Source organism: Dasypus novemcinctus, chromosome 6, assembly GCF_030445035.2.
Source record: "Dasypus novemcinctus isolate mDasNov1 chromosome 6, mDasNov1.1.hap2, whole genome shotgun sequence".
Classification (NCBI taxonomy): Eukaryota; Metazoa; Chordata; class Mammalia; order Cingulata; family Dasypodidae; genus Dasypus; species Dasypus novemcinctus.
Window position 1 is genome coordinate 122,558,425 of NC_080678.1, and position 22,935 is coordinate 122,581,359.

General features: G+C 37.0%; 1 protein-coding gene across 7 annotated transcripts in view; it reads left to right on the plus strand.

The window, feature by feature from the left end:
- LOC101429690 (zinc finger protein 596-like) overlaps positions 1-21,336 on the plus strand; it is a 114,921-nt gene extending 93,585 nt beyond the window's left edge. For 6 of the 7 annotated variants that reach the window (XM_058299345.2, XM_058299347.2, XM_058299346.2 and 3 more), the window contains one exon: positions 337-4,986. In XM_058299345.2, the coding sequence (XP_058155328.1) occupies positions 337-1,458 (1,122 nt within the window). In that variant the 3' untranslated portion in view covers positions 1,459-4,986. Of the gene's footprint in view, positions 1-336; positions 4,987-20,223 lie in introns of those variants that run through there. The other variant, XR_009186276.2, reaches the window with a different exon arrangement.
- Positions 21,337-22,935: the final 1,599 nt, after the last annotated feature.

Sequence of the window (22,935 nt, forward strand, 5' to 3'; positions counted from 1 at the left end):
TAGGTAAAATGTAACCTAAACCCAAACTCTAACCTGAGTTCTCATAATGAATTTTATAAACCAGCTTAACATATGTAACCTATGAAACATCATGAATCTCAAAATTGATCAGATACCTCTGCAATGAGGTTGTTATAATAGAGATGATATGTGTGTATGGAAAATAATGTGAGATAATATGTGTGTATGGAGAATAATGTGTATATGAAACAAACATGGCAAATATTTTAATTATAGACTATCAGTAGTGGATTAGTCCAGGTTTCATATTAGGGAAATGAATAAATTCATGTAAATGCACAAATGTTTTACAGTTTCTCATCTAATTCCCTACAGCAGAGATCTCACACCCAAAAGAATTCCTTTAAATGTAATTATTTGCAAGAAGATTCCTCTCACACATCCACAGTGAACCAATATGCATTAATTCACATGACAAAGAAATTCTATTTCAGGAAACCACCTGCAACTGTCCTCAGTGACTATTCATATTTTAAACAACATAAGTATCTTCACCCTAGAAGTAAACTATATGAATGTTACGAAAGTGCTAAAAATTATATGCAATGTTCTGACCTGAGAGAATACAATGGAACCCCCATTGGGGAGAAAACCCATGAATGCCATCTATGTGGGAAAGCCTTCACTACATCCTCTTCCCTTAAACAACATGAGAGATGTCACACTGGAGAAAAGCCACATGAATGTCATCTTTGTGGGAAAGCCTTCATTCAATCATATTCCCTTAAGCAACATGAAAGAACTCACACTGGAGAGAAACCTCATGAATGTCATCTATGTGGGAAAGCTTTCAGTCGATATTCTCATCTTCAACAACATGAGAAAACTCACACTGGAGAGAAGCCCTATGAATGTCATCTTTGTGGGAAAGCTTTCAGCCGACATTTCCGTCTTAAACAACATGAGAGAACTCACACTGGAGAGAAACCCCATCAATGCCATCTATGTGGGAAAGCCTTCACTACATCCTCTTACCTTAAGCAACATGAGAGATGTCACACTGGAGAAAAACTGCATGAATGTCATCAATGTGGAAAAGCCTTTAGTCATTATACTTCCCTTAAATATCACGAGAGAACTCATACTGGAGAGAGACCCTATGAATGTCATCTATGTGGGAAAGCATTCAGTCGACATTCCAATCTTCAGCAACATGAGAGAACTCACACTGGAGAAAAGCCCTATGAATGTCATCTTTGTGGGAAAGCCTTCATTCAATCATCATCCCTAAAACAACATGAAAGAACTCACACTGGAGAGAAACCCCATGAATGTCATCTATGTGGGAAAGCTTTCAGTCGACATTCCCATCTTCAACAACATGCGAGAACTCACACTGGAGAGAAACCCTATGAATGTTTTCTATGTGGGAAACCTTTCACCTGTAGTTCTGCCTTCAGGAAACATGAGAGAAGTCATGCTGGACAGAAACCATAATATATATATATATGGGAAAACCTTAATGTTTCTAGCCTTGGACAACATGAGATTACTCAAACTATAGAGAATCCCTATGAATGCCAAAAGTTTGAGAAAGCCATCTGCCAGTATTCTTACTTTATACATAAAAACTCATAGTATAAGGTTTCAGATATGAAGGGGCTTCATCCATAGATGTAACCTTTAAATATACCAGAGAACTAACATAGTGAAGAAACAAAACACTTTTAAATCCATTCAGAAGTTCCTGTAGTCATCCATACTACTTCAGATAATCTAGTAACATTTATACAGGTGAGAATACATATACATGTCTTCTATGTAGCAAACCCCTCAGTGGATAGATGATATACTATGTGATAGAACACATAATGTAAATATAATCAAATTGGAGAGGCCTTTCTGCCACTCTAACTGATAAGCTAACCAGAGAAATCACATGTGAGGAATTCTATACCTGTACTCAATATGGGATTGATTACATTAATTCCTAATTAATTACATTAATTCCAAATGATTGAACTCCTTGATATTGAAACACTGGACCTGTAATATTGTGCACTATCATTCAGTCAAAGCTAAGCCTTAGTGTGCTAAAGGAAACTCAGTTTAAGAATAACCACAAAACATTAAATAAGAAGAAGTCTCTGTTAGGAAGATGAAACCCCTTGAGGGATTTCCAGAAAATTCATGGTGGAGAATGCAGTCATAGAAAAATCATGGAAAATCACTTATTCAGTGATTGAGGAGAATGTGTGCATCAGTAATTTTCTTTCTGTGATGGATATTGTTTGAGAGATTTGGACAAATGATTGGGGGTATCTGACAGCTGATTTTATGGATATTAACAGTGGAAAATTATAGCTTTGGGGATGGGAGAATATGTGAAGTCATCGATTTTGGAAACTTTCCCATATAAATGAATATAATTTCCTGTCTGCCTTTCCTGGGAAAGGGATTAAATATCTGAAGGGATCACTATGTTCCCAATATTAGAGGAAACAATGCTTCATCTCAGTAACTAGAATCTTAATTAGTGCCTGTGAGAATCATGCACACAGTAGTTTACTGTTCCAGGCAGAGGTCCAAATCATTCCCACTGCCCCTCTCTAATGTTGCAGGCAAAATGCACTGCAACAATCATCTTGTTAATAATCAAATATCTAGTAGATTCCAAAACCAATTCCCATAGGCAATGCCCATAGACATGTGGAAATCCTGTCCTTGACATTAATTAATAAAAAATTAAGATCCTGAGCATGTAAATATTGAAAACTTACAGCTAAGTATTAAAAAACAGACCAGTTTTATTGATACATATTAGTAAAGCATACAATCCATCTGAAGTGGTATTTGTCATTTTCACGTAGTTGTGTTTTCATCACTTCAATCATTATTAGAGCTTTTTTATTTTTCAATTACAATTAAAAAACAGACAAAAAATTCATTATCTTTCCATCTCTCTATTCTCCCCTTTCTATAATTCCTGGCTGTTCTTGCATATTTATTTATTTTTAAGCAGTTTTATTAAGATATATTCACATACCATACAATCTATCCTATGTGTGTAATCAGTAGGTCTTTGTATAATCACAAAGTTATGCTTCATTGCCATAAACATTTTAGAGCATTTTCAAAAAATATACTTCACACCCCTTATCACCTCACAGCCCTCTGTCCTTCCACAGTCCTACAAAACTAATCTAATTTCATCTTTATAAATTGGCTTATATTTACATATAAAAGAGTTAGAATCATACAATTTTGAGTTTATTTTTCTATGTATTGTGAGTTAAAGGTCTACCTATATTTTACTCATGGTGGTCTGTTTTTCCTAGCACCATTTGTTGAAGAGACAGTTCTTTCCATACTGAGAGGTTGTTTGCCGTCTTGTCAATAATAGGTTGGCCAGAAATGTGAATGTTGAATTCTCAGTTCTCAATTCTGTTCCATTGTTCTACATGTCTGTCATTGTGACATTACCATGCTCTTTTGATTGTTGGGTCTTTTAAGATTGGGACGGGTGAATCCTTGAACCTCAGTCTTCTGTTACAAGATGGCTTTAGCTACTCAGGGCCCGTTATCCATCCTTACAAATTTTGTGATTTGCTTTTCCATTTCTGTGAAGAAAATTGTTTGAATTTTAATTGGGAGAGCATTAATCTACAAATTATTTAGGGTAGTTTTGACATCAGGATAATATCAAACTGCTAACATAAAATAGCCTACCATTTACTTAGGTCTTTTAAAATTTCCCTTAGCAATGTTTTGTTATATTTTGTTTAGAAGTCCTTTATGTAATTGGTAAAATTTATTCTTTTATGTTTTTAGTTTGTAGATGTGAATGGATTTTTTTCTTCACTTCTTCCAATTGTTCATTGTTTCTGAATAGAAACACTATTGATTTTTGGTTGTTGTTCTGGTACCCTGCCAATCTGCTCAATTCTTTCATTAGTTCTAGGAAATGTGTCATAGATTTTTCAGAATTTTCTGTGTATAGGATATCATGTGCAAATAGGGAATATTTTACTTTTTCCTTTTCAGTTTGGATGACTTTATTTCTTTTTCATACCTAATTACTCTGGTAAGAACTTTCAGTACAGTATTGAATAACAGTGGATGCAGTGCTCAACCTTGTCTTATTTGTGATCTTAGATGGAAGGCTTTCATTCTTTCACCATTCAGTAGGATGTTAGCTGTGTGATTTTCATATATGCCCTTTTTCAAATGGAAGAAGTTTCCTTCTATTCCCAGTGTTCTAAGTGTTTTTATCTACAAAAGGTGTTGTATTTGGCAAATGACTTTTCTGCCTTGATTGAGATGATCAACAATGGTTACTTTATTTCATTCTGTTAGTGTGGTGGGTAACATTAATTTATTTTCTCATGTTCAACCAATCTTGCATATCAGGAAAGATTACCACTTCATCATTGTATATAATTCTTTTAATATGTGGCTGGATTCAATTTTCTAGTATTTTGTTGAGAATTTTTACTTCTCAATTAATGAGATTTTGGTCTATAGTTTTCATTTCTGTGGTATCTTTATCTGGATTTACTATAAAGATAATGCTGGCCTTATAGAATGGGTTATGTAGTTTTCCCTCCTTTTAGTTTTTTGGAAGAGTTTGAGAAGAATTAAAGTTGTCTTCTTTGAATGTTTGTTAAAATTTTCCATGAAGTCACGTGCTTCTGAATTATTTTTGGGAGCATTTTGATTATGGATACAATCTATTAGTCACTGTTTTGTTGATATCTTCTGTTTCTTCTTCAGTCAGTGTAGGTAGTTTATGTGCTTCTAAGGATTTGTCTTTTTATTTAGGTAATGTAACTTATTGGCATACATCTTGTGACACTTTAAAGTTCTTTTATGTCTCCCAAAAAGTAAGAGATTAAGTTTTTGAAGTAATCTCTTCCTGGAGGTATACGGCCCTTTTGGTTGGAGTGTATCTGTGAAGCATGACACATTTTGGGATTCTGCCCTCTAGCTGAGCATATGTAAATGGAGACAAAGAGAAAAAAGAAATTGCCATTTTTTATCCTGCCATGTGTGAGAGGACTTGAGGATCATGAGCAGCCAGAATTTAAGCACAGTACCCTGAAGAGGATGGGCCACAGAACACTTCAGGGCTAAAGAGATGAGTCATATGCCTTTAGCCCACAGATGAAGTTTGGAAATAAGAGCAGTCAAGGCTAGAGAGGAGGCCCTGAAAGAGAGAGGACTTATGACTGCTTGTCCACAGGTGACCTCCAGGAGATGATAGGTTCTATAAGGGTAAGTAGGGGGAAGTGGACTTGGCCCAATGGATAGGGCCTCTGCCTACCACATGGGAGGTCTGCGGTTCAAACCCTGGACCTCCTTGACCCATGAAGAGCTGGCCCATGCCCAGTGCTAATGAGCACAAGGAGTGCTGTGCCATGCAGAGGTGTCCCCCACGTGGGGGAGCCCCATGCACAAGGAGTGTACCCTGTAAGGAGAGCCACCCAGCACAAAAGAAAGTGCAGCCAACCCAAGAATGGCGCCGCACACATGGAGACCTGACAACACAGGATGACGCAACAAAAAGAAACATAGATTCCTGATAACACTGATAAGGATGGAAGCAGTCACAGAAAAACACACAGCAAAATGGACACAGAGAGTAGCCAACTGGGGGGTGCAGTAAGGACAGAGAAATAAATAAAAAATAAATTAAAAAAAAAAAATAAGGGTAGGTAGGAAACTCAACAGAAAAATGGTGACTCTCTTGCTTTGGCACACAGGAGAATCCCAGTATCACCAGTAGCTCACATTGGTGAGAAAGCATCTCTGCTGATAACATGATTTGGGCATTTCTTGCCCTCTGAATTGTAAGCTTTTACCCCAAATTCTCATTATAAAACCCAACCATTTCTTATACTTTGCATTAGCAATCTGTGGCAAACTAAGGCACCTCTGTTCATAATAATCCACATAATGGCCCTTTTCTATTTCAGTTAAGATGTTAGTAAAGTCTACCTTTTAATTTCTGATTTTCTTTATTTGTATTCCCTGTCTTTGTCATTCTAGCTAAATGGTTGTCAATTTTATTGATCTTTGTAAAGAATGAATTTATGGTGTTGTTAATGCTCTATTATTTTCTTTTCATTTATCTCTGTTATTTCCTTCTTTCTGCTTGCTATTGGTTTAGTTTGCTCTTCTCGTTCATGTTCTTCCAGTTTTGAGATTAGCTCTCTGATTTGCAGTCTTTCTTCAATGTTAATATAAGCATCAAGAGGTACAAATTTCCCTCTCAGCACTGCCTTTGATGTATCCCAAAAGTTTTGGTATGTAGTATTTTCATTTTCATTTTCATTTTCATTCACCTCAAGATATTTCCTAATTATGCTTCTGATTTCCTTTTTATCCCATTGGTTATTTTAGATTATATTGTTTTATTTTGACATATTTGTGAATATCCCCTTTCTCTGTGATTTTTTTTAGCTTCATTCTGTTGTGTTTAGAGAATACACCTGGTATGATATTCTTGAGAATATATTGAGAATATTATTGAGACTCATTTTGGGATCCAGCATATAGTCTATCATGGAGAATGATCCATGTACATTTATGAAAACTATATACTTTCTTTTTTTTCCTTTCAGTGCAGTGTTCTATGTATATCTGTTAGCTCTAGTTGATTCCATTTATCATTCAAGTCCTGTACATCCTTTTTGACCTTACTACATGGTCTGTCCCTTATTGAGAGTGGTATATTAAAGTCTCCTACTCTTAATGTAGAACTTGTGATTTTTCCCTTTAAATCTGACAGTATTTTCATGATATATATTTGGGCTCTGCTGTTAGGTGCATATATATTCATAATTGTTATACATTCTTATTGAATTGTTCCTTTTATCTGCATGTAATTACCATCTTTTTTCCTCATATGTTTTTTATTTAAAGAGATTTTGCTCTACATTAGTATAGCCATCTCAGCTCTATTTTGGTTACAACTTGCATGGTATATTTTTTCCATCCTTTTACCCCCAAGCTATTTGTATTTTGAATGTAAGATAAGTGTCTTGCACACAGCCTATAGCATATAAATTTTTTAATACAATTTGCCAATCCCTTCCATTTGACTGAAGAGATTATTCCATTTAGATTTAAAGGCACTAATGATAATATAGAAATCTCTTCTGTCATTTTTCTATTTTACCTTTATAAGTCTTGTACTGCTTTTGTCTTTCACTGTAGCATATATGGCTCTAAATTTTTTCCACACCCTTTCAGTGTTCTCCCCATCTAGTCACAGAATCATTTAATAGTTACACAGCAAGGCTTGAGAAATAACTATTTGTGAACTCATAAGTAAAATGTATGCTTAGACTTCTCTCCCAGAAACTCTAAGAATAATCTGACCTGTGAACTGTTTGATCACCTTTGTATCAATAGATCCCTTAGTAATTACTATAAAGATATAACTTCTGCTCTACTGACAAACATTGTAAATGTTCATTTTACATAGTTATTGTAAAAGTATAATTTCTGCCCTACTAGAAAACTCTGTGAATGTCTGGGCCTTGATTATCTGTCTTGAGCACTATACTTTAAAGTCGTGCCCCACCCCCATCATCTCTCCATCTGCACATAGAAATATGGTATAAAAGACCCCTCTTGCTTTGTGGCAAGTTCAGCCTCAGTTTCAGAAGTGTTATGCTCTCCAACCACTGCCACAAATAAGGAATTATGTTTTCTGTATTTCTTATCCTCTTTCTTTTAATGTACCCACAGTTCTTGTTTACTATATTTTTCTTGCACACTATATGTGTTAATATTTAAAAAGCTAACTCTTGTATTTGTGCTCTGGGATTATTTCTTTTTTATTTTGTAACCAGCTGGTAAGAAGACAAACATTTTCTTGGGTTTCAGCCCCTCTATCAGGAAGGTTTGCTAAAATTAAATGAAGTATTCAGGGCTTTCCTTGTCTTTCTGGGCCTCTGTCTTGTCCTGTGCCTTTGTTTATTTGTTTTGGAGTTCCACTGTTTACAGGAGTTTGCTCTTTCCTAGAATAGAGACTGCCCCCTCCTCAGTATTTGAAGCTGACAGAACTTTGTCCCAGGCTGTCCATTTCTGTAGTTTTTACACTCCTTTCATTGTCTCATGCTGCCTTTGTGTACAGCACAAATTCTGGTGGGTGCAGGGGTGGTCTGCTGTGAGACTGTATTATGGCACAAGTAGCTGCCACTCAGATAGTAATTACAGTTTTTTACCATTGTTTATTGGGCTCTTCCTCCTGCTCTTCCCTGGATGTTGTATAGTGTTCTTTTGGACTCTGAACAATTGAAACAGGTGTTTCAGATGGCCCCTGCCTATTTTATAGTTGTTGTAGAAGGGTTGAGTACTGGAGCTCCCTACTCTGCCATGTTCCCCAATGTCTCATAATTTGTTTCCACCTCCAGGTCACCATCTTCAGTTCTAAAAGTCTCCTGAATAATGACGGCCTCACACTCACCACAATATTAGTTTTGGGAGGCCTGATTGTTGGTAATCCTGGTTCCAGAATGAGAAGATATATAAGAAGCCATGAGCCAGTGGAGTATATGCCAGGCATTGGAAACCCCAAATTCATTGATCTCAGGATGAAACCAGATAGCCAACCCCTTGGAATTTATGGGGGATTCTCAGAGTCTCATTTATTGATACTTTTCCTCCAGCATAAGTAGACAACATGCCATAGGTACCCCAAATGTGGGTCATTACCTCTACCCATTATGGTAGACAAGGGTTAAGCCCTCAGTTTAGCCCACAAATCCATCAGTCCTGTTTTGCTCAACACCCCCACATAAAACTTTTGAAAGAATAATGAATTGCCAAAAAGCCCGTCAATTCCTTTTCATAATTTGCAAGGTACTCTACTTTGCATTCTCAAAATCAGTGGAACAAGTTGCTCTACAGTGCATCTTGGGAACACAAACTCAGTTGCAAAAATTCTTTTAGTAAATCAACAGTTTATTAACACAAATGATCCAAAAGCAAGGGAAAAGATTCAATCATGGCCAGTCTCCCAGGGAGGCCAACTGCTCAGGCTAGAGTTGATAGATGGCTGCTCTACATGCCCCTCTAGGATAGAAGAGCCACTGTACCATTTAAATGTTGAATTTTTATATACTCTATAGAGGGAAAAGGAAAATAAGTGTTAACATCTTTGTTTTTACTCATTTCACAATCTGGAATCTTGTGCACTTACACACACTGGAAAACTGACAGTAGGTTAAATTACCATAATTTGGTGTTTTGCTACCAGCAGGCCTATTTAGATGCTGGAAAAGATAATCATTGTTCCATGCAAGTATTTGAAGGAATTAAAAAAGCATATTATAGTGTATGGTCCATGACTAGTAGCAATTGGTTCATCAGTTGTAACAAATGGATCACACAAATCTTAAGATAATAATAGAGGTAACAATGTGTACATGCAGGGGGTTGTTGTATGGAAATTCACTATATTTGTATTGTAATTTTCTGTAAATATGAATCTGTTTATGTTAAAAAATAACCATACTAAAGAAAAAATAGTAAATCTAAAAAATAATCATTACAAATATTAATAGAGTATGGATGATTACAGAGATTTCCTTTCATGTGAAGAGATGAAGTGTCCTTCAGGCTTAGATCTGAAAAATTTAAAGGAAACAGCCTTGCAAAGTACTAAAGAAATTGCTTTCCCAGCAGCAGTCAAAGAAAGGGCAAATACCTAAAATGGGGAAGTCAGAAGAGAGAGTGGGGAAAATTGTCTGGGGATGCAATTGGAGAGCTGAAAAGGCAGATCACATGAGACGTTGGTAGGACACCGTAAGTTTGGATTTTATTTACAAAATCTCTGTAGTGGTATGGGAACAAGGAAGAAGCAGCAGGGTGAGCAAGGCATTATTCTCTTAAAGTTAACCCCCATTTGTTCTACCCTTGTAAGGAATAATCAAATGGGTAAGAAGATGTTTCTACCTAACTTACTGAATCTATCCTAAATATTGTGTCTTAGGGAAATACCAATTGATGGACATAATACTAGAATAAGAAAATTTTACTAGGCCTATTTCATTTGGCCTTGACTATGTTTCTTATCTTGTTCCAACATCCTTGCTCAAACCCCTCAGATGTCTCTGCTTCCTCTCTCTGGCTTATCCTTGGTAAATAAGCATGCTGTCCCCCCTCTTTTTAAGTCTCATCCATAACTGACATAACAGCTTTGCTGAAGACTTTCACAACTCTAAATACTGCTCCCTCACTCTACTCAGAGCTAAGGTTCTTAGATGAGTCTTAGGACATTACCTGGCACAATTTATTCATTTCCAATTTAAGCAGCTGTGATCTTCTCATACTTCATCCAACAATTCCACTGAAACTGCTCTTCTAATGTTACCATTAATTTTTTTAACTTTTTAAACTTTATTTTGTACATTTAATAATTGAAAATATAAACAATTAAAAACTAAAAAGGAAACAGTTGAATAAAAACAAACATTTCTGAATTAAATGTATTGGACATGTATAATTTTTTTTGAATCATACAAAATGTTACAGAATATATTTGGTTGATAGTAATGCAGTCATACAGTATTTGTCCTTTTGTGTCTGACTTGCTTCACTCAACATAATGTCTCCAGGTTTATCCACATTGTCACAAGCTATATGACATCATTTCTTCCTATAGCTGCATAATATTCCATCATGTGAATAGACCACAGTTTATCCATTCATCTGTTGATAGATACTTGGGTTGTTTCCAACTTTTGGCAATTGTGAGTAATGTTGCTGTGAACATCAGTGTGCAGATGTCTCTGTCACTGCTCTCATTTCTTCTGGATATATACCCAGTAGTAGTATTGCAGAGTCACATGGCAACTCTACATTCATCTTCTTTGTGAGCTGCCAACCTTCCTCCACAGTGGCTGTACCATTCTGCATTCCCACCAACAGTGAATAGATGTTCCTATCTCGCCACATCCTCTCCAATTCTTGTAGTTCTTTGTCTTTTTGATAGTGGCCGTCCTGATAAGTGTGAAATGATATCTCATTGTAGTTTTGATTTGCATTTCCCTAATCATTTGTGATATTGAGCACTTCTTTATGTGTTTTTTGCCATTTGTATTTATTCTTTGGACAAATGTCTATTCAAGTCTTTTTCCCATTTTTTAAATTGGGTTATTTATCTTTTTATTGTTGAGTTGTAACCTATCTTTAAATGTCCTCGATATTGAATGCTTATTGAATATGTGATTTCCAAATATATCTCCCATTGAGTTGGATGCCTTTTCATCATTTTGACAAAGTCTTGTGAGGTGCAAAAGTGTTTAATTTTGACGAGGTCCCATTTATCTATATTTTCTTTTGCTGCATGTGCTTTGGGTTTAAGGTACAAGAAACCATCACCTACTACAAGGCTTTTTTTAAGATTTATTTTTTATTTTATTTCTCTCCCTTTCCCCCCCCCCCCACCCGTTGTCTGCTCTCTGTGTCCATTCACTGTGCGTTCTTCTGTGTCTTGCCATCTTGTCAGCAGAACCAGGAATCTGTGTCTCTTTTTGTTGAATCATCTTGCTGCATCAGCTCTTTATGTTTGTGGCACCACTCCTGGGCAGGCTGCACTTTTTTGCATGGAGTGGCTTTCCTTGTCGGGGCACACTTCTTGTGCATGGGGCTCCCCTACATGGGGGATACCCCTGTTTGGCATGGCACTCCTTGTGCACATCAGCACTGCATGGGCCAGCTTACCACATGGGTCAGGAGGCCCTGAGTTTGGACCCTGGGTCTCCCATATGGTAGGTGGGTGCTCTATCAGTTTAAGCCAAATCCACTTCCCATACTACAAGTCTTATAGATGTTTCCCTACATTTTCTCCTAGTAGTTTTATGGTCCTATCTTTTACATTTAGGTCTTTAATCTATTTTGAGTTGATTCTTATATTTGGAGTGAGACTGAGGTCCTCTTTCATTCTTTTGGTTATAGATATCTAGTTGTGCCAGCACCATTTGTTGAAGAGACTGTTTTGTCCCATTAGCATTAACTTGGTACGTTTGTCAAAAACAAGTTGACTGTATAGGTTAGGCTTTAATTCTGGATTCTCAATTCTGTTCAACTGATCAATATCTTTCTTTATGCTGGTACCACGCTGTTTTGACCACTGTAGCTTTGTAATATTTTTCAAGGTCAGGCCATGAAATTCTTCCCATTTCACTCTTCTTTTTTAGAATGCTTTTGACTATCCAGGTGTACTTTCCCTTCCAAATGAATTTAGTAATTGCCTTTTCTACTTCTGTAAAGTAAGGTTCTGAGATTTCTATTTGTACTACAGTGGATCTGTAGATCAGTTTGTGTAAGATTGGCATCTTCATGATACTTATTCCTCCAATTCATAAACATGAACTGTCCTTCTGTTTGTGTAGGTCTTTTGAAATGTCTTTTAGCATTGTTTTGTACTTTTTTCACATAGGTCCACTTCTTCGGTTAAACTAATTCCTAGGTATTTGAGTCTTTTTGTTTTTATTGAAAATGTAATTTTTTCCCTGATTTCCTCCTTAGATTGTTGAGTACTAGTGAACAAAAACATTACTGATTTTTGTGTTGATCTATTAACCTGCCACTTTGTTGAACTCATTTATTAGCTCAAGTAACTTTGTCATGGATGCTTAAGGATTTTTTAAACACATAGAATCATGTCATTCACAGTGAGAGTTTTACTTCCTCTCTTCCTATTTGGATGCCTTTAATTCTTTTTCTTGTCTAATTGCCCTAGCTAGAACTTCTAGTACAATATTGAATAACAGTGGTGATAGTGGGCATCCTTGTCTTGTTTCCAATATTAGAGGGAAAGCTTTTAACCTTTCCCCATTGAATGTGATGTTGGCTGTGAGTTTTTCATATATGCCTTTTTAAAAATTTTTTATTTTATTTTTTTAATAATAAATTGTCTTTTTTAAAAAGATACATAAATCACAAAAAACATATGTGCCTTTTATCATATTGAGGAATTTTCCTTCTATTCCTATCTTTTGAAGTGTTCTTATCAATAAAGATTCTTGGATTTAATCAAATGACTTTCTGTATTGATTGAGATGATCATGTGGGTTTTTTTTCCCTTCAATTTGGTAACATGGTATATTAAATTGATTTTTTTTTAGGTTTTTATTTATTTATTTATTTCTCTCCCCTCCCACCCCCCTCCCACCCCAGTTGTCTGTTTTCTGTGTCTATTTACTGCATCTTCTTTGTCCGCTTCTGTTGTCATGAGTGGCACGGGAATCTGTGTTTCTTTTTGTTGCATCATCTTGTTGTGTCAGCTCTCTGTGTGTGCAGCACCATTCCTGGGCAGGCTGCACTTTTCTTTCATTCTGGGCGGCTCTCCTTACAGGGCGCACTCCTTGCGCATCGGGCTCCCCTATGCGGGGGACACCCCTGCATGGCAGGGCACTCCTTGCGCACATCAGCACTGCACATGGGCCAGCTCCACACGGGTCAAGGAGGCCCGGGGTTTGAACCGCAGACCTCCCATGTGGTAGACGGATGCCCTAACCACTGGGCCAAGTCCGTCTCCTAAATTGATTTTCTTATGTTAAACCAGCCTCACATACCAGGAATAAATGCCACTTGGTTGTGAGGTAGAAGTCTTTTATTGGATTTAATTTGCAAGTATTTTGTTGACATTTTTTGCATCTATGTTCATTAGATTGGTCTGTCATTTTCTTTTTTTGTCACATTTTTTTCTTGGTTTGGTATTAGGGTGATGTTGGCTTCATAAATATGTTATGTAATTTTCCCTCCTCTTCAATTTTTTGGAAAAGTTTTGACAGGATTTTTTTTTTTCTTAAATGGTTGGTAGAATTCACCTGAGAAACCATCTGGTCCTGGACTTTTCTTTGCTGGAAGATTTTTGATGATGGACTCAATGTCCTTAAATGTGATTGGTTTGTTAAGTTCTTGTATTTCTTGTAGCATCAGTGTTGCTTGGTTGTGCATTTCTAGGAATTTGTCCATTTCATCTAGGTTGTCTAGTTTGTTGGCATATATTTTCTCATAATATCATCTTAAAATTTTTATTTTATACATATTTTTAATTTTTTTTTTTTAAGATATGTAGATCACAAAAAATCTTTTTATTTCTGTGGAGTCAGTTGTAACGTCCCCCCTTCCATTTCTGATTGTATTTATTTGCATCTTCTCTCTTTTTTTCATTGTTAGTCTTGCTAGGGGTTTGTCAATTGTATTGACCTCAAAGAATCAGGTTTTGGTTTTGTTGGTTTTCTCAATTGTTTTATTTTTCTCAATTTCCTTTATTTCTGCTCTAATCTTTATTTCTTTCTTTCTGCTTGCTTTGGGATGATTTGCTGTTCATATTCTAGTTCTCTAGTTGTTCAGTTAAATTTTCAGTTTAGCTTTTTCTTGTTTTTTAATATAGGCATTTAGGGCTAGAAATTTCCCTCCTGTCAAGACTGTCTTCACTGTATTCCATAAGTTTTAATACATCGTATTCTTATTTTCATTTGCCTCGATATATTCGCTGATTTCACTTGCAGTTTCTTCTTTGATCCACTCATTATTTATAAGTGTGTTGTTCAGCCTCCACACATTTGTGAATTTACATTTTTCCTGCCTATTATTGATTTCCAGTTTCATTCCATTGTGATCTGAGATGGTGCTTTGTATAATTTCAGTCTTTTTATATATATTGAGAGCTGTTTTGTGCCCTAATATGTGGTCTATCCTTGAGGAAGATCCATGGGAACTTGAGAAGAATGTTTGGATACAGTGTTCTGTATATGTCTGTTGGTCCTGATTTGTTTATCATATTGTTCAAGTTCTGTTTCTTTGTTGATCACTTTTCTAGTTGTTCTATCTAATTATGTGAGTGGGATGTTTAAATCTCCAATTACTGTAGAGGTGTCTTTTTTCTCCTTCAGTTTTTCCAGAGTTCGTCTCATGTATTTTGGGGAACCCTGGTTAGGTGCATAAATATTTATGACTGTTATATCTTCCCGGTGGATTGTCCCTTTTATTAATATATAAAGGCCTTCGGTATCTTATTAACTTTTTGCATTTAAAGTATGTTTAATCTGAATTAGTATAGCTGTTCCTCTTTTCTGGTTACTATTCACATGGAGTATCTTTTCCAACCTTTCACCAGTTTGTATCCCTGATTCTAAGGTGAGTTTCTTGTAATCAGCATATGGATGGCTCATGTTATTTTTAATCCACATTTTATTTGGGAGTTTAGTGTGTTCACATTCATATTACTGTAAATGCACTATTTACTTCCTCCATTTTATTATTTGGTTTTCATATGTCACATCTTATTTTTGTCTGTCATTTTACTCTTTTTGTTATCCTTTCTGCTATTCTTTCTTCTATACTCTCCTCCAGACATGTTTTTCCTGTCTTTTTCTTTCAGGTTCTAAGGCTTCCTTTAATATTTCCTGCAAAATTGGATTCTTTTTGGAAATTTTCTTAGTTTCTGTTTGTTTGTGAATATTTTATACTTACCTTCACATTTGAAGGACAATTTTGCTGGATAAAGAATTCTCATGTGGCAGTTTTTCTCTTTCAGTATCCTAATTGTAACATACCACTGTCTTCTTGACTCCATGGTTTCTGAAGAGTAATCTGTGCTAAGTCTTACTGGACATCCCTTGTATGTGATGATTTGCTTCTTCCTTGCTGCTCTGAGAACTTTCTCTTTATTTTTGACATTTGACATTCTGAGTAGTATGTGTCTTGTAATATGTCTGTTCAGATTTATTCTGATTGGGGTACAGTGTGCTTCACGGACATGTAAGTTCATTTCATTCAAGAGAGTTGGGAAATTTTCAACTATGATTTCCTCAAATACTCTTTCTGTTTTCTTTCCCTTCTCTTCTTCTGGAACTCCCATGACATGTACATTTTTGTATTTTGTGTTATCATTCAATTCTCTTATCCCCTCTTCAATTTTTTTCATTCTTTTCTCTTTCTCTTCTTTTCTCTCTTCAATTTTAGCTGTTCTCTTTGGTATCACATTCTATCATTTCAAGTCTGCTGTTGCATGCCTCAAATGTGTATTTTTTTTTCAAAGATTTATTTATTTTATTTAATCCCCCCCCCCCCCCCCCCCCGCCGGTTGTCTGTTCTCTGTGTCTATTTGCTGCGTCTTGTTTCTTTGTCTGCTTCTGTTGTCACCAGCAGCACGGGAAGTGTGGGCGGCGCCATTCCTGGGCAGGCTGCACTTTCTTTCACACTGGGCGGCTCTCCTTGCGGGGCGCACTCCTTGCGCGTGGGGCTCCCCTCACGCAGGGGACACCCCTGTGTGGCAGGGCACTCCTTGCGTGCATCAGCACTGCGCATGGGCCAGCTCCACATGGGTCAAGGAGGCCCGGGGTTTGAACTGCGGACCTCCCATGTGGTAGACGGACACCCTAACCACTGGGCCAAGTCCATTTCCCTCAAATGTGTATTTGATCTCACTGTGTCTTTAATTCCTATGAGCTCTGTTACTTTTCTGTTTAGGAATTCAAATTCTTCTTTGCACTCATTCGGTGTCTTCTTGATGCCATTTATCTCGTTGACCATATTGTCTTTTAGCTCATTAATTTGATCTTGGAAATTTGTGTGCATCTCGCTGATTAGTTATCTCACTCTTCTGAGGTTTTGATATATTCCTTTTTTGGGGGCCATGTCTTCTATTTTCTTAGTTTGGCCCATAATTTTTTGCTGATATCTAGTCATCATATTAGGATGTAGTTCACTCAAAAGCTCAATTTCTTTTTCTTTTTGTAGGGATTTAGTGGCAGTAGGCCGTGTTACAACTGCTCTTTGTTTCTTGGCTTTACCTGGATTGTTAGGATTGTCCTGCTCTTTCCTTAAAACTGGATCCTGGACCCAGTAATTGGTTGTAGAGTCACTTCCTAGGGCCTTTGGGTAGGACGCTGTAGAGGCAGAAAATCCTCGCCTACTTATTTTTAATTTTCTTGGGTGCAGTTTCTTTGTCTGCCAGCAGATGGCGCTCTCTGGTGAATGCCTGGTCAGAGTGTATTTATTGCAACACAAACTGGATCATGTGACAGAGCTTCCTGTCTGGAGGCTATGAGCCTTCTAATTCAAATTTTCTCTGAAACAGTTTTCCAGCCTTCTCTGGCAGACCCCTCCCTTTTCCCTGGTTGGAAATATTTCCACTTCCCTCTGTATCCTCAAAGGTCAGTCCAGGCTAGTAGAGAAGGAGGTTTGGAGGATTGTATATCTTTAGCTTCTTGTAAGCTCCTAGGCAAACAACGGTGTAGCCCCACCTGTCCTGGAAGTGCTCCTGGGACACAGCATTCCAAATTTGTGCAGCAAAAGCTGAGTCAGGCTTAGGCTCTGTCCGGCTCTCTCTCCCCTTCCCTGGGGCATCCTCAACAATTAGTTACATATGGAAGAGAGGGAAGTTGGAGGGTTGGGTTTCTCTAGCCCTTCTGTGGCTCCCAGGGCAAACCAGTGTGTGGTCCCACCTTGACCTGGAAGGGCTCATGGGACACAGCAGACCAAACTTGTGCATTAGAAGCTGAATCAGATTTATACTGTGTCCCTCTCTCTCCACTTTCCTGGGATGGTAGATCCTTGGAGCCCCCTTCATCTTTAGTTGCAAACCCAGAAGCCAAGATTTCTAAAGTCTTTAATGTGAGGGATGGTGCCAGCTCTAGCAGCCACTGGTTTCAACTCACATTTCTGTGGTCACAATTTCCCTCCTTTGTCCCTCTCTTCTCTGGGTGGTGTCCAGTTTTTGCCTGGTGTCCTAAACCCTAGAAGATCTTTTTCTAGGCTGTTTCAGCCTGTCCTCTAGCTATTTTTCTGAAGGAGAAGAGAGTCCTGCTGTGTCTTTCTAGTCCATTCTGGACTTCCCAGAAGTCCTAAGATTACTATTTAAATTTAAGATCTCAACTGCAATGCACATATTACTTTCCTTATCTTTTCTTCCTGACTTATCATAATTTATAGGTTTCATTATATTCTTCCCTACTGCCACCTTGGTTTATCAATATCATCCCTTTCAAATTCCTTCCTAACCCTTGGTTTCTTCCTCCTCAGTGTGGGCATCCTCCATTTATACCTTTCTTGTTTACACTCCCAGGGCTCAATCTTTTGCCCATAACCCCTCACTCTACATACTCTCTGAGTGTACCCATCCAATCTGTAGATTCAAATGAATCAATATGCAAGTGGACCCCAACTCTTGACATTCAGTGGGAACTCTCTCCTTAGCACTACATCTGAATTTCCTATTCTACTCTCAGATACCTCAAGCTAAAGCTTTTCCCACAAAGTTATGCCCCTCTTCTCTGTCACAGTGTGTTTCACCACCAGTGCTCTAAGCCAGAAGATGGGAGGTTCCTTGACAAGTTCTGCTTTCTCATTCATTGATGCATTTAGTGATGTTGTGTCAACTCTACTCCCTAAATATGTTTTCTTAATTTCCCTCCTCCCTGTTCTTGTCACAGACTTAGCCCATGTCTTCATTACTTATAGCCTGGCTCTCTATCACAAGATTCCTATTAGTTCCTCTGCCTCTTAACTGTCCTCTCTCCAGTTCATCCTCTATATAGATGCTATTAGAAAATAAAATACCCTTTTCAAAAATCTGTCCATTGCTTATGTGGTCTGCACATTAAAATCCAAATTACTCAGCACTTCATACCAAAAGTTTCATTGCTTGGCCACCAACTCATCAGAGGTATGTTATACTGTTACATTGGAGGTCATTTTCTAAGCAGGGTTCTGAGGAGAATTCTCAAATTATTAATAAAATTCTGATCAAGTAATTTTGTTTGTGAAAGAAAAATTGGTTTAAACACACTAATGAGCATTGAAAGTATCCAAGAAATAAATAGAAAATGTAAATTTTGAGTATTGAATTCCTGTTTTTCACTGAAAACTTATTAACATCTATCTCTGGGAATTCAGTTTAAAAAATGCTACTGAAGTCATTTTGAACAACTTATAACATTTCCTAGAATATGCTATGCTCCCTTGCTTCTCCACCTCTGTCTGAAATACTATCCATCCATTCATTTACTCCTTTGTTTTATCAATCAAAAGCATTGTTCATCAAGTGTATATACTGAAACTAGTATAAATTTAACATTCAAAGGGAGAACATGTTTTAAGTGAGCCAAATTAGTCACCATGAGATTAAAACAATCAGGCCAAATGCTGTGATCTTGGGAGTATAAAGTGGAAGGAACTGATTTGGGGAAGATCATGGGACAGTAATCATGCCCCTCTTCTTTACAAGGCTATCTCTAAGATAGGTTTCATTTTAGTTATTTTAGTTTTATTTTAGTTATTTTAAGGCTTAGATGTTAAGTATGCATATATTTACAGTTATATTTTCTTCATGTATTCTTTTGTTATTATGAAATATCCATCATTATCTTTAATAATATTTCTTATAAAGCCTATTTTGTCTGATACTAATATAACTATTCCAGTTTTCTAATGGTTTCTGTTTGAATTTTATGTTTTTTTTCCATCATTTTATTTTCACTCTATTTGTGTCTTTGAACTTAGGGTGGGTCTCTTGTATCCAGTCTGGTGATCTCTAACTTTGGTAGGGCTGTTTAAGCAATTAACATTCAATGAAGTTGGCATTTTTGGATTTATATATCCCATATTAGTAGTGTTTTTTTGTTTTGTTTTGTTTTTGTTTGTTTTTTTGTTTTGTTTTGTTTTGTTTTTGAGGTACAAGGACTGGGAATTGAACCTGAACCTTGTATGTGGGAAGCTGGCAGTCAAACCACTGAGCCACATCAGCTCCAGTAGTCCAGTAGTTATTTTCTATGTCATTTCTTTTGTTTGTTCTTCTGTTCCTCTTAACTGTTTTCATTTCTGTAAGTTATTTTTAAATGTATCATTTAAAATGATTTACTTTCAGTTTTTCCATTAGTTATTTTTTAGGTTATTCTAAATAAAAAATTGGAATACATCTTATTTTATAACAATCTACTTTAAATCAATGCTAATTTAATTCAAGACATATAGAAATTTTGTTCTAATGTACCTCCATTTCTTCCCTCTTTTATTTAGGCTGTGATATATATATATATGACAAATGTTACAAATGCTACATGTAATGTTATAATTATGGATTTTTAAAATTTTGCACCACTTAAAGAAATGAGAAAAAATATACCAATAGAGGCTTTTATATTAATCCACATATTTATCACTTTTTGTGTTCTTGCTCCCCAAATGGAGTAAGTTCTTTTAAGTCTAAAATACTTGCTTTCGGTTTTCTTGTAGGTCATGTACAGTAGATGGAATTATTTGTCTTCAGAACTGCCAAGTTCTTATTCTTAATCTGTATCACATTGGGTATGAACCTATTTGTAAGTAAACCTTGATACTAGCTCCCTTATGAGCAGTTAATTTGGCAAACAGCAGCAGGAGAAAGTCACAGGCATAAGTCTAGGAAATAATCATGTGATGAACTGCTGCTATCACCAGAATGACTCCTGGAGAAACCATTGCCATGTTGACATCTTGATTTTTAGATTGCTAGTTTCTGAAATTGTGAGTAAATAATTCTTGTTATTTAAGCCAAACACTTAAATATTTGGTATTTGTCTATCTTGGGTTGTCTTTATTTCACTTTCATTTTGATGGATATAATATTCATGCTTAGCTTTTTCCAAAGAGCCGACAAGATAGCAGAAGTAGAGCAAAAGTAGCACACCTTATACAAGTTCACCTACCATGGTGTGGACTTCGACTAGCTGCTGGATATGTCCTATGAGCAACTTATGCAGCTGTACAATGCAGAGCAGTGGAGATGGCTGAACAGTGGCCTGCAGTGGAAGCAGCATTCCCTGCTGAAGTGGCTGCACAAGGCCAGGAAGGAGGCACCATCCACGGAGAAGCCAGAGGTAGTGAAGACACATCTCCACGACATGATCATCCTGCCCGAGATGGTGGGCAACATGGTGAGTGTCTACAATGGCATTCAACCAGGTGGAAATCAAGCCCGAGAAGATCAACCACTACCTGAGGGAGTTGTCCATTACCTACAAGCTCATGAAGTACAGTCAGCCTAGCGTTGGGGCCACCCACTCCTCCCACTTCATTCCTCTCAAGTAGCCTGGTCCAGTCAATAAATGTGCAGACTCCCCCCGCAAAAAAATTTATGCTTGACAATGTTTTCCTTGTAATGCTTTGACCTTGTCATTCCACTGCTTTGTGGCCCAAATCCATTACTTTCATTGATACTCCACTTTAATGTTATTTTTCTCTTGTTCCTTTCAAGATTTTATCCTTGTATTTGATTTTTAAAAATTTTCTATCTGAATTAAACTTTGAATAAATGTATCACATAATAAAGGAAAGCTGAAAACAGAATAATTCTACCTAAGTAACCAATCTTTATCTGATCTCTCTACTAAAATAATTACTATTTTGCAGGAAATATTAGGCATACTGGATAATTTAAAAATATATCTTATGTGGGCACAGTAGTGGGGGTAGCTTCTGGTGTGGCAGAATCAGTTTTGAGTTTAATTATCTGATGGGTCCTCACATGGCTGTGGTATATGTATGACTGGAAATAGTTTCTCTGGCAAAGGGAACATACATATGACTTCTTTCCAGAGAGGTCTCTTTCATGGGTTCATAAGTTGGTTTTCTGCCTGAAGCACTTTTTACCTGTGCTGCACTTGCAAGGCTTCCTGACTATGTGAATCTTCTGGTGCACTTGGATGTCTGATGTTTAGAAGAAACCTTGGTGATAATTGGCACAAATGGTTTCATACTCCTTTGTCTTCTCTTGTGTGTGTCTAGCTGAGAGGGATACCTAAAGATTCTGAAACAGTTCTCACAACCATATTATTTTGGGGGACTTTGGACTCAGTTTATCCCACATCTGGATATTCCATCATTGCTTTGTTTGGTAAGGACAGGTTATGGCTGGCTTGATCTGTCCTAGGGAGAAATTATGCTTACACCTCCATTGGGACATCTTGAGAAGAAGGTCCTCAAAGGAATTCTTCCTGGGATATGGAGGAGTCAAGCTCTGATCTTCTAAGTTATGCACATTCTTCCAAGAACCACTCCCTCTTTAGGCTTAGGACTATCATCTTCCTGAATAATATTGTGGGAAAGTACTTGATTGCCTCAACTAGTAATACTGTCATTTACTTGAATGGAATGTCACAGGAATATTGATCATACTCATCTGCTTGTCCTATTTGAAGGGGAATATTTTGGGGACCTTGGAAGGGCGTCCTTATGCTCTATCCTGCTGACATTTGTTCCATGAGATGAATGGCTTCTCTTGTGACATTCCTGTACCTGCATGTGGACATGGACAAATAGTTGACTTCATGCATTCATTGTTCAGATCTTCCATGAGTTTCTCCAGGTTTCTCCCCTCCTAGTTCTCTCTCAAAGTGGACTTGCTTCTGCAATAACGATTCATCATATACTATACCAGGACGAATTGAGAAATCATTTCTTCCTTGCTTCCAAGGAAGAAATATACATTTTCTCCTGTGTATAAATCATTTCTGGCTGCAACCACAAGCAAAATGCTTTAGAGTCTTAGTCCCTGCTTTTCAAATGAGTCATTGTTGATTTGGTATAAGCTGACTGAGGGCTTTGGAACATAGAGTTCCCCTCTCTTTTGGATATGAGGTCCTTGGATGGGTCCTTGTATTTGGTTTTCATATTTTGTCTGTGGTATGTGGATCTGGATCTCTTTGTATATATTCTTTCAGGGTTTTGTGAGATTCCTGGAAATGGATATTGTTTATCATTAAATCTAAGTAATTTTTGGTCTGTATTTCTTCAAATATTTTCTTCCCCTTTCCTCTCCTTCTGGGCATCCTATTACATGGAAGTTGTTATATTTGATGTTGTCTCATGGGAGACTGAGGTGCTATTAATTTTCTCTCAGTAACTTTCAGTTGGGTTCTGAAGAGTGGATTTTAAGTTCAAGATTCATCCTTTTGTCATCTTGAATCA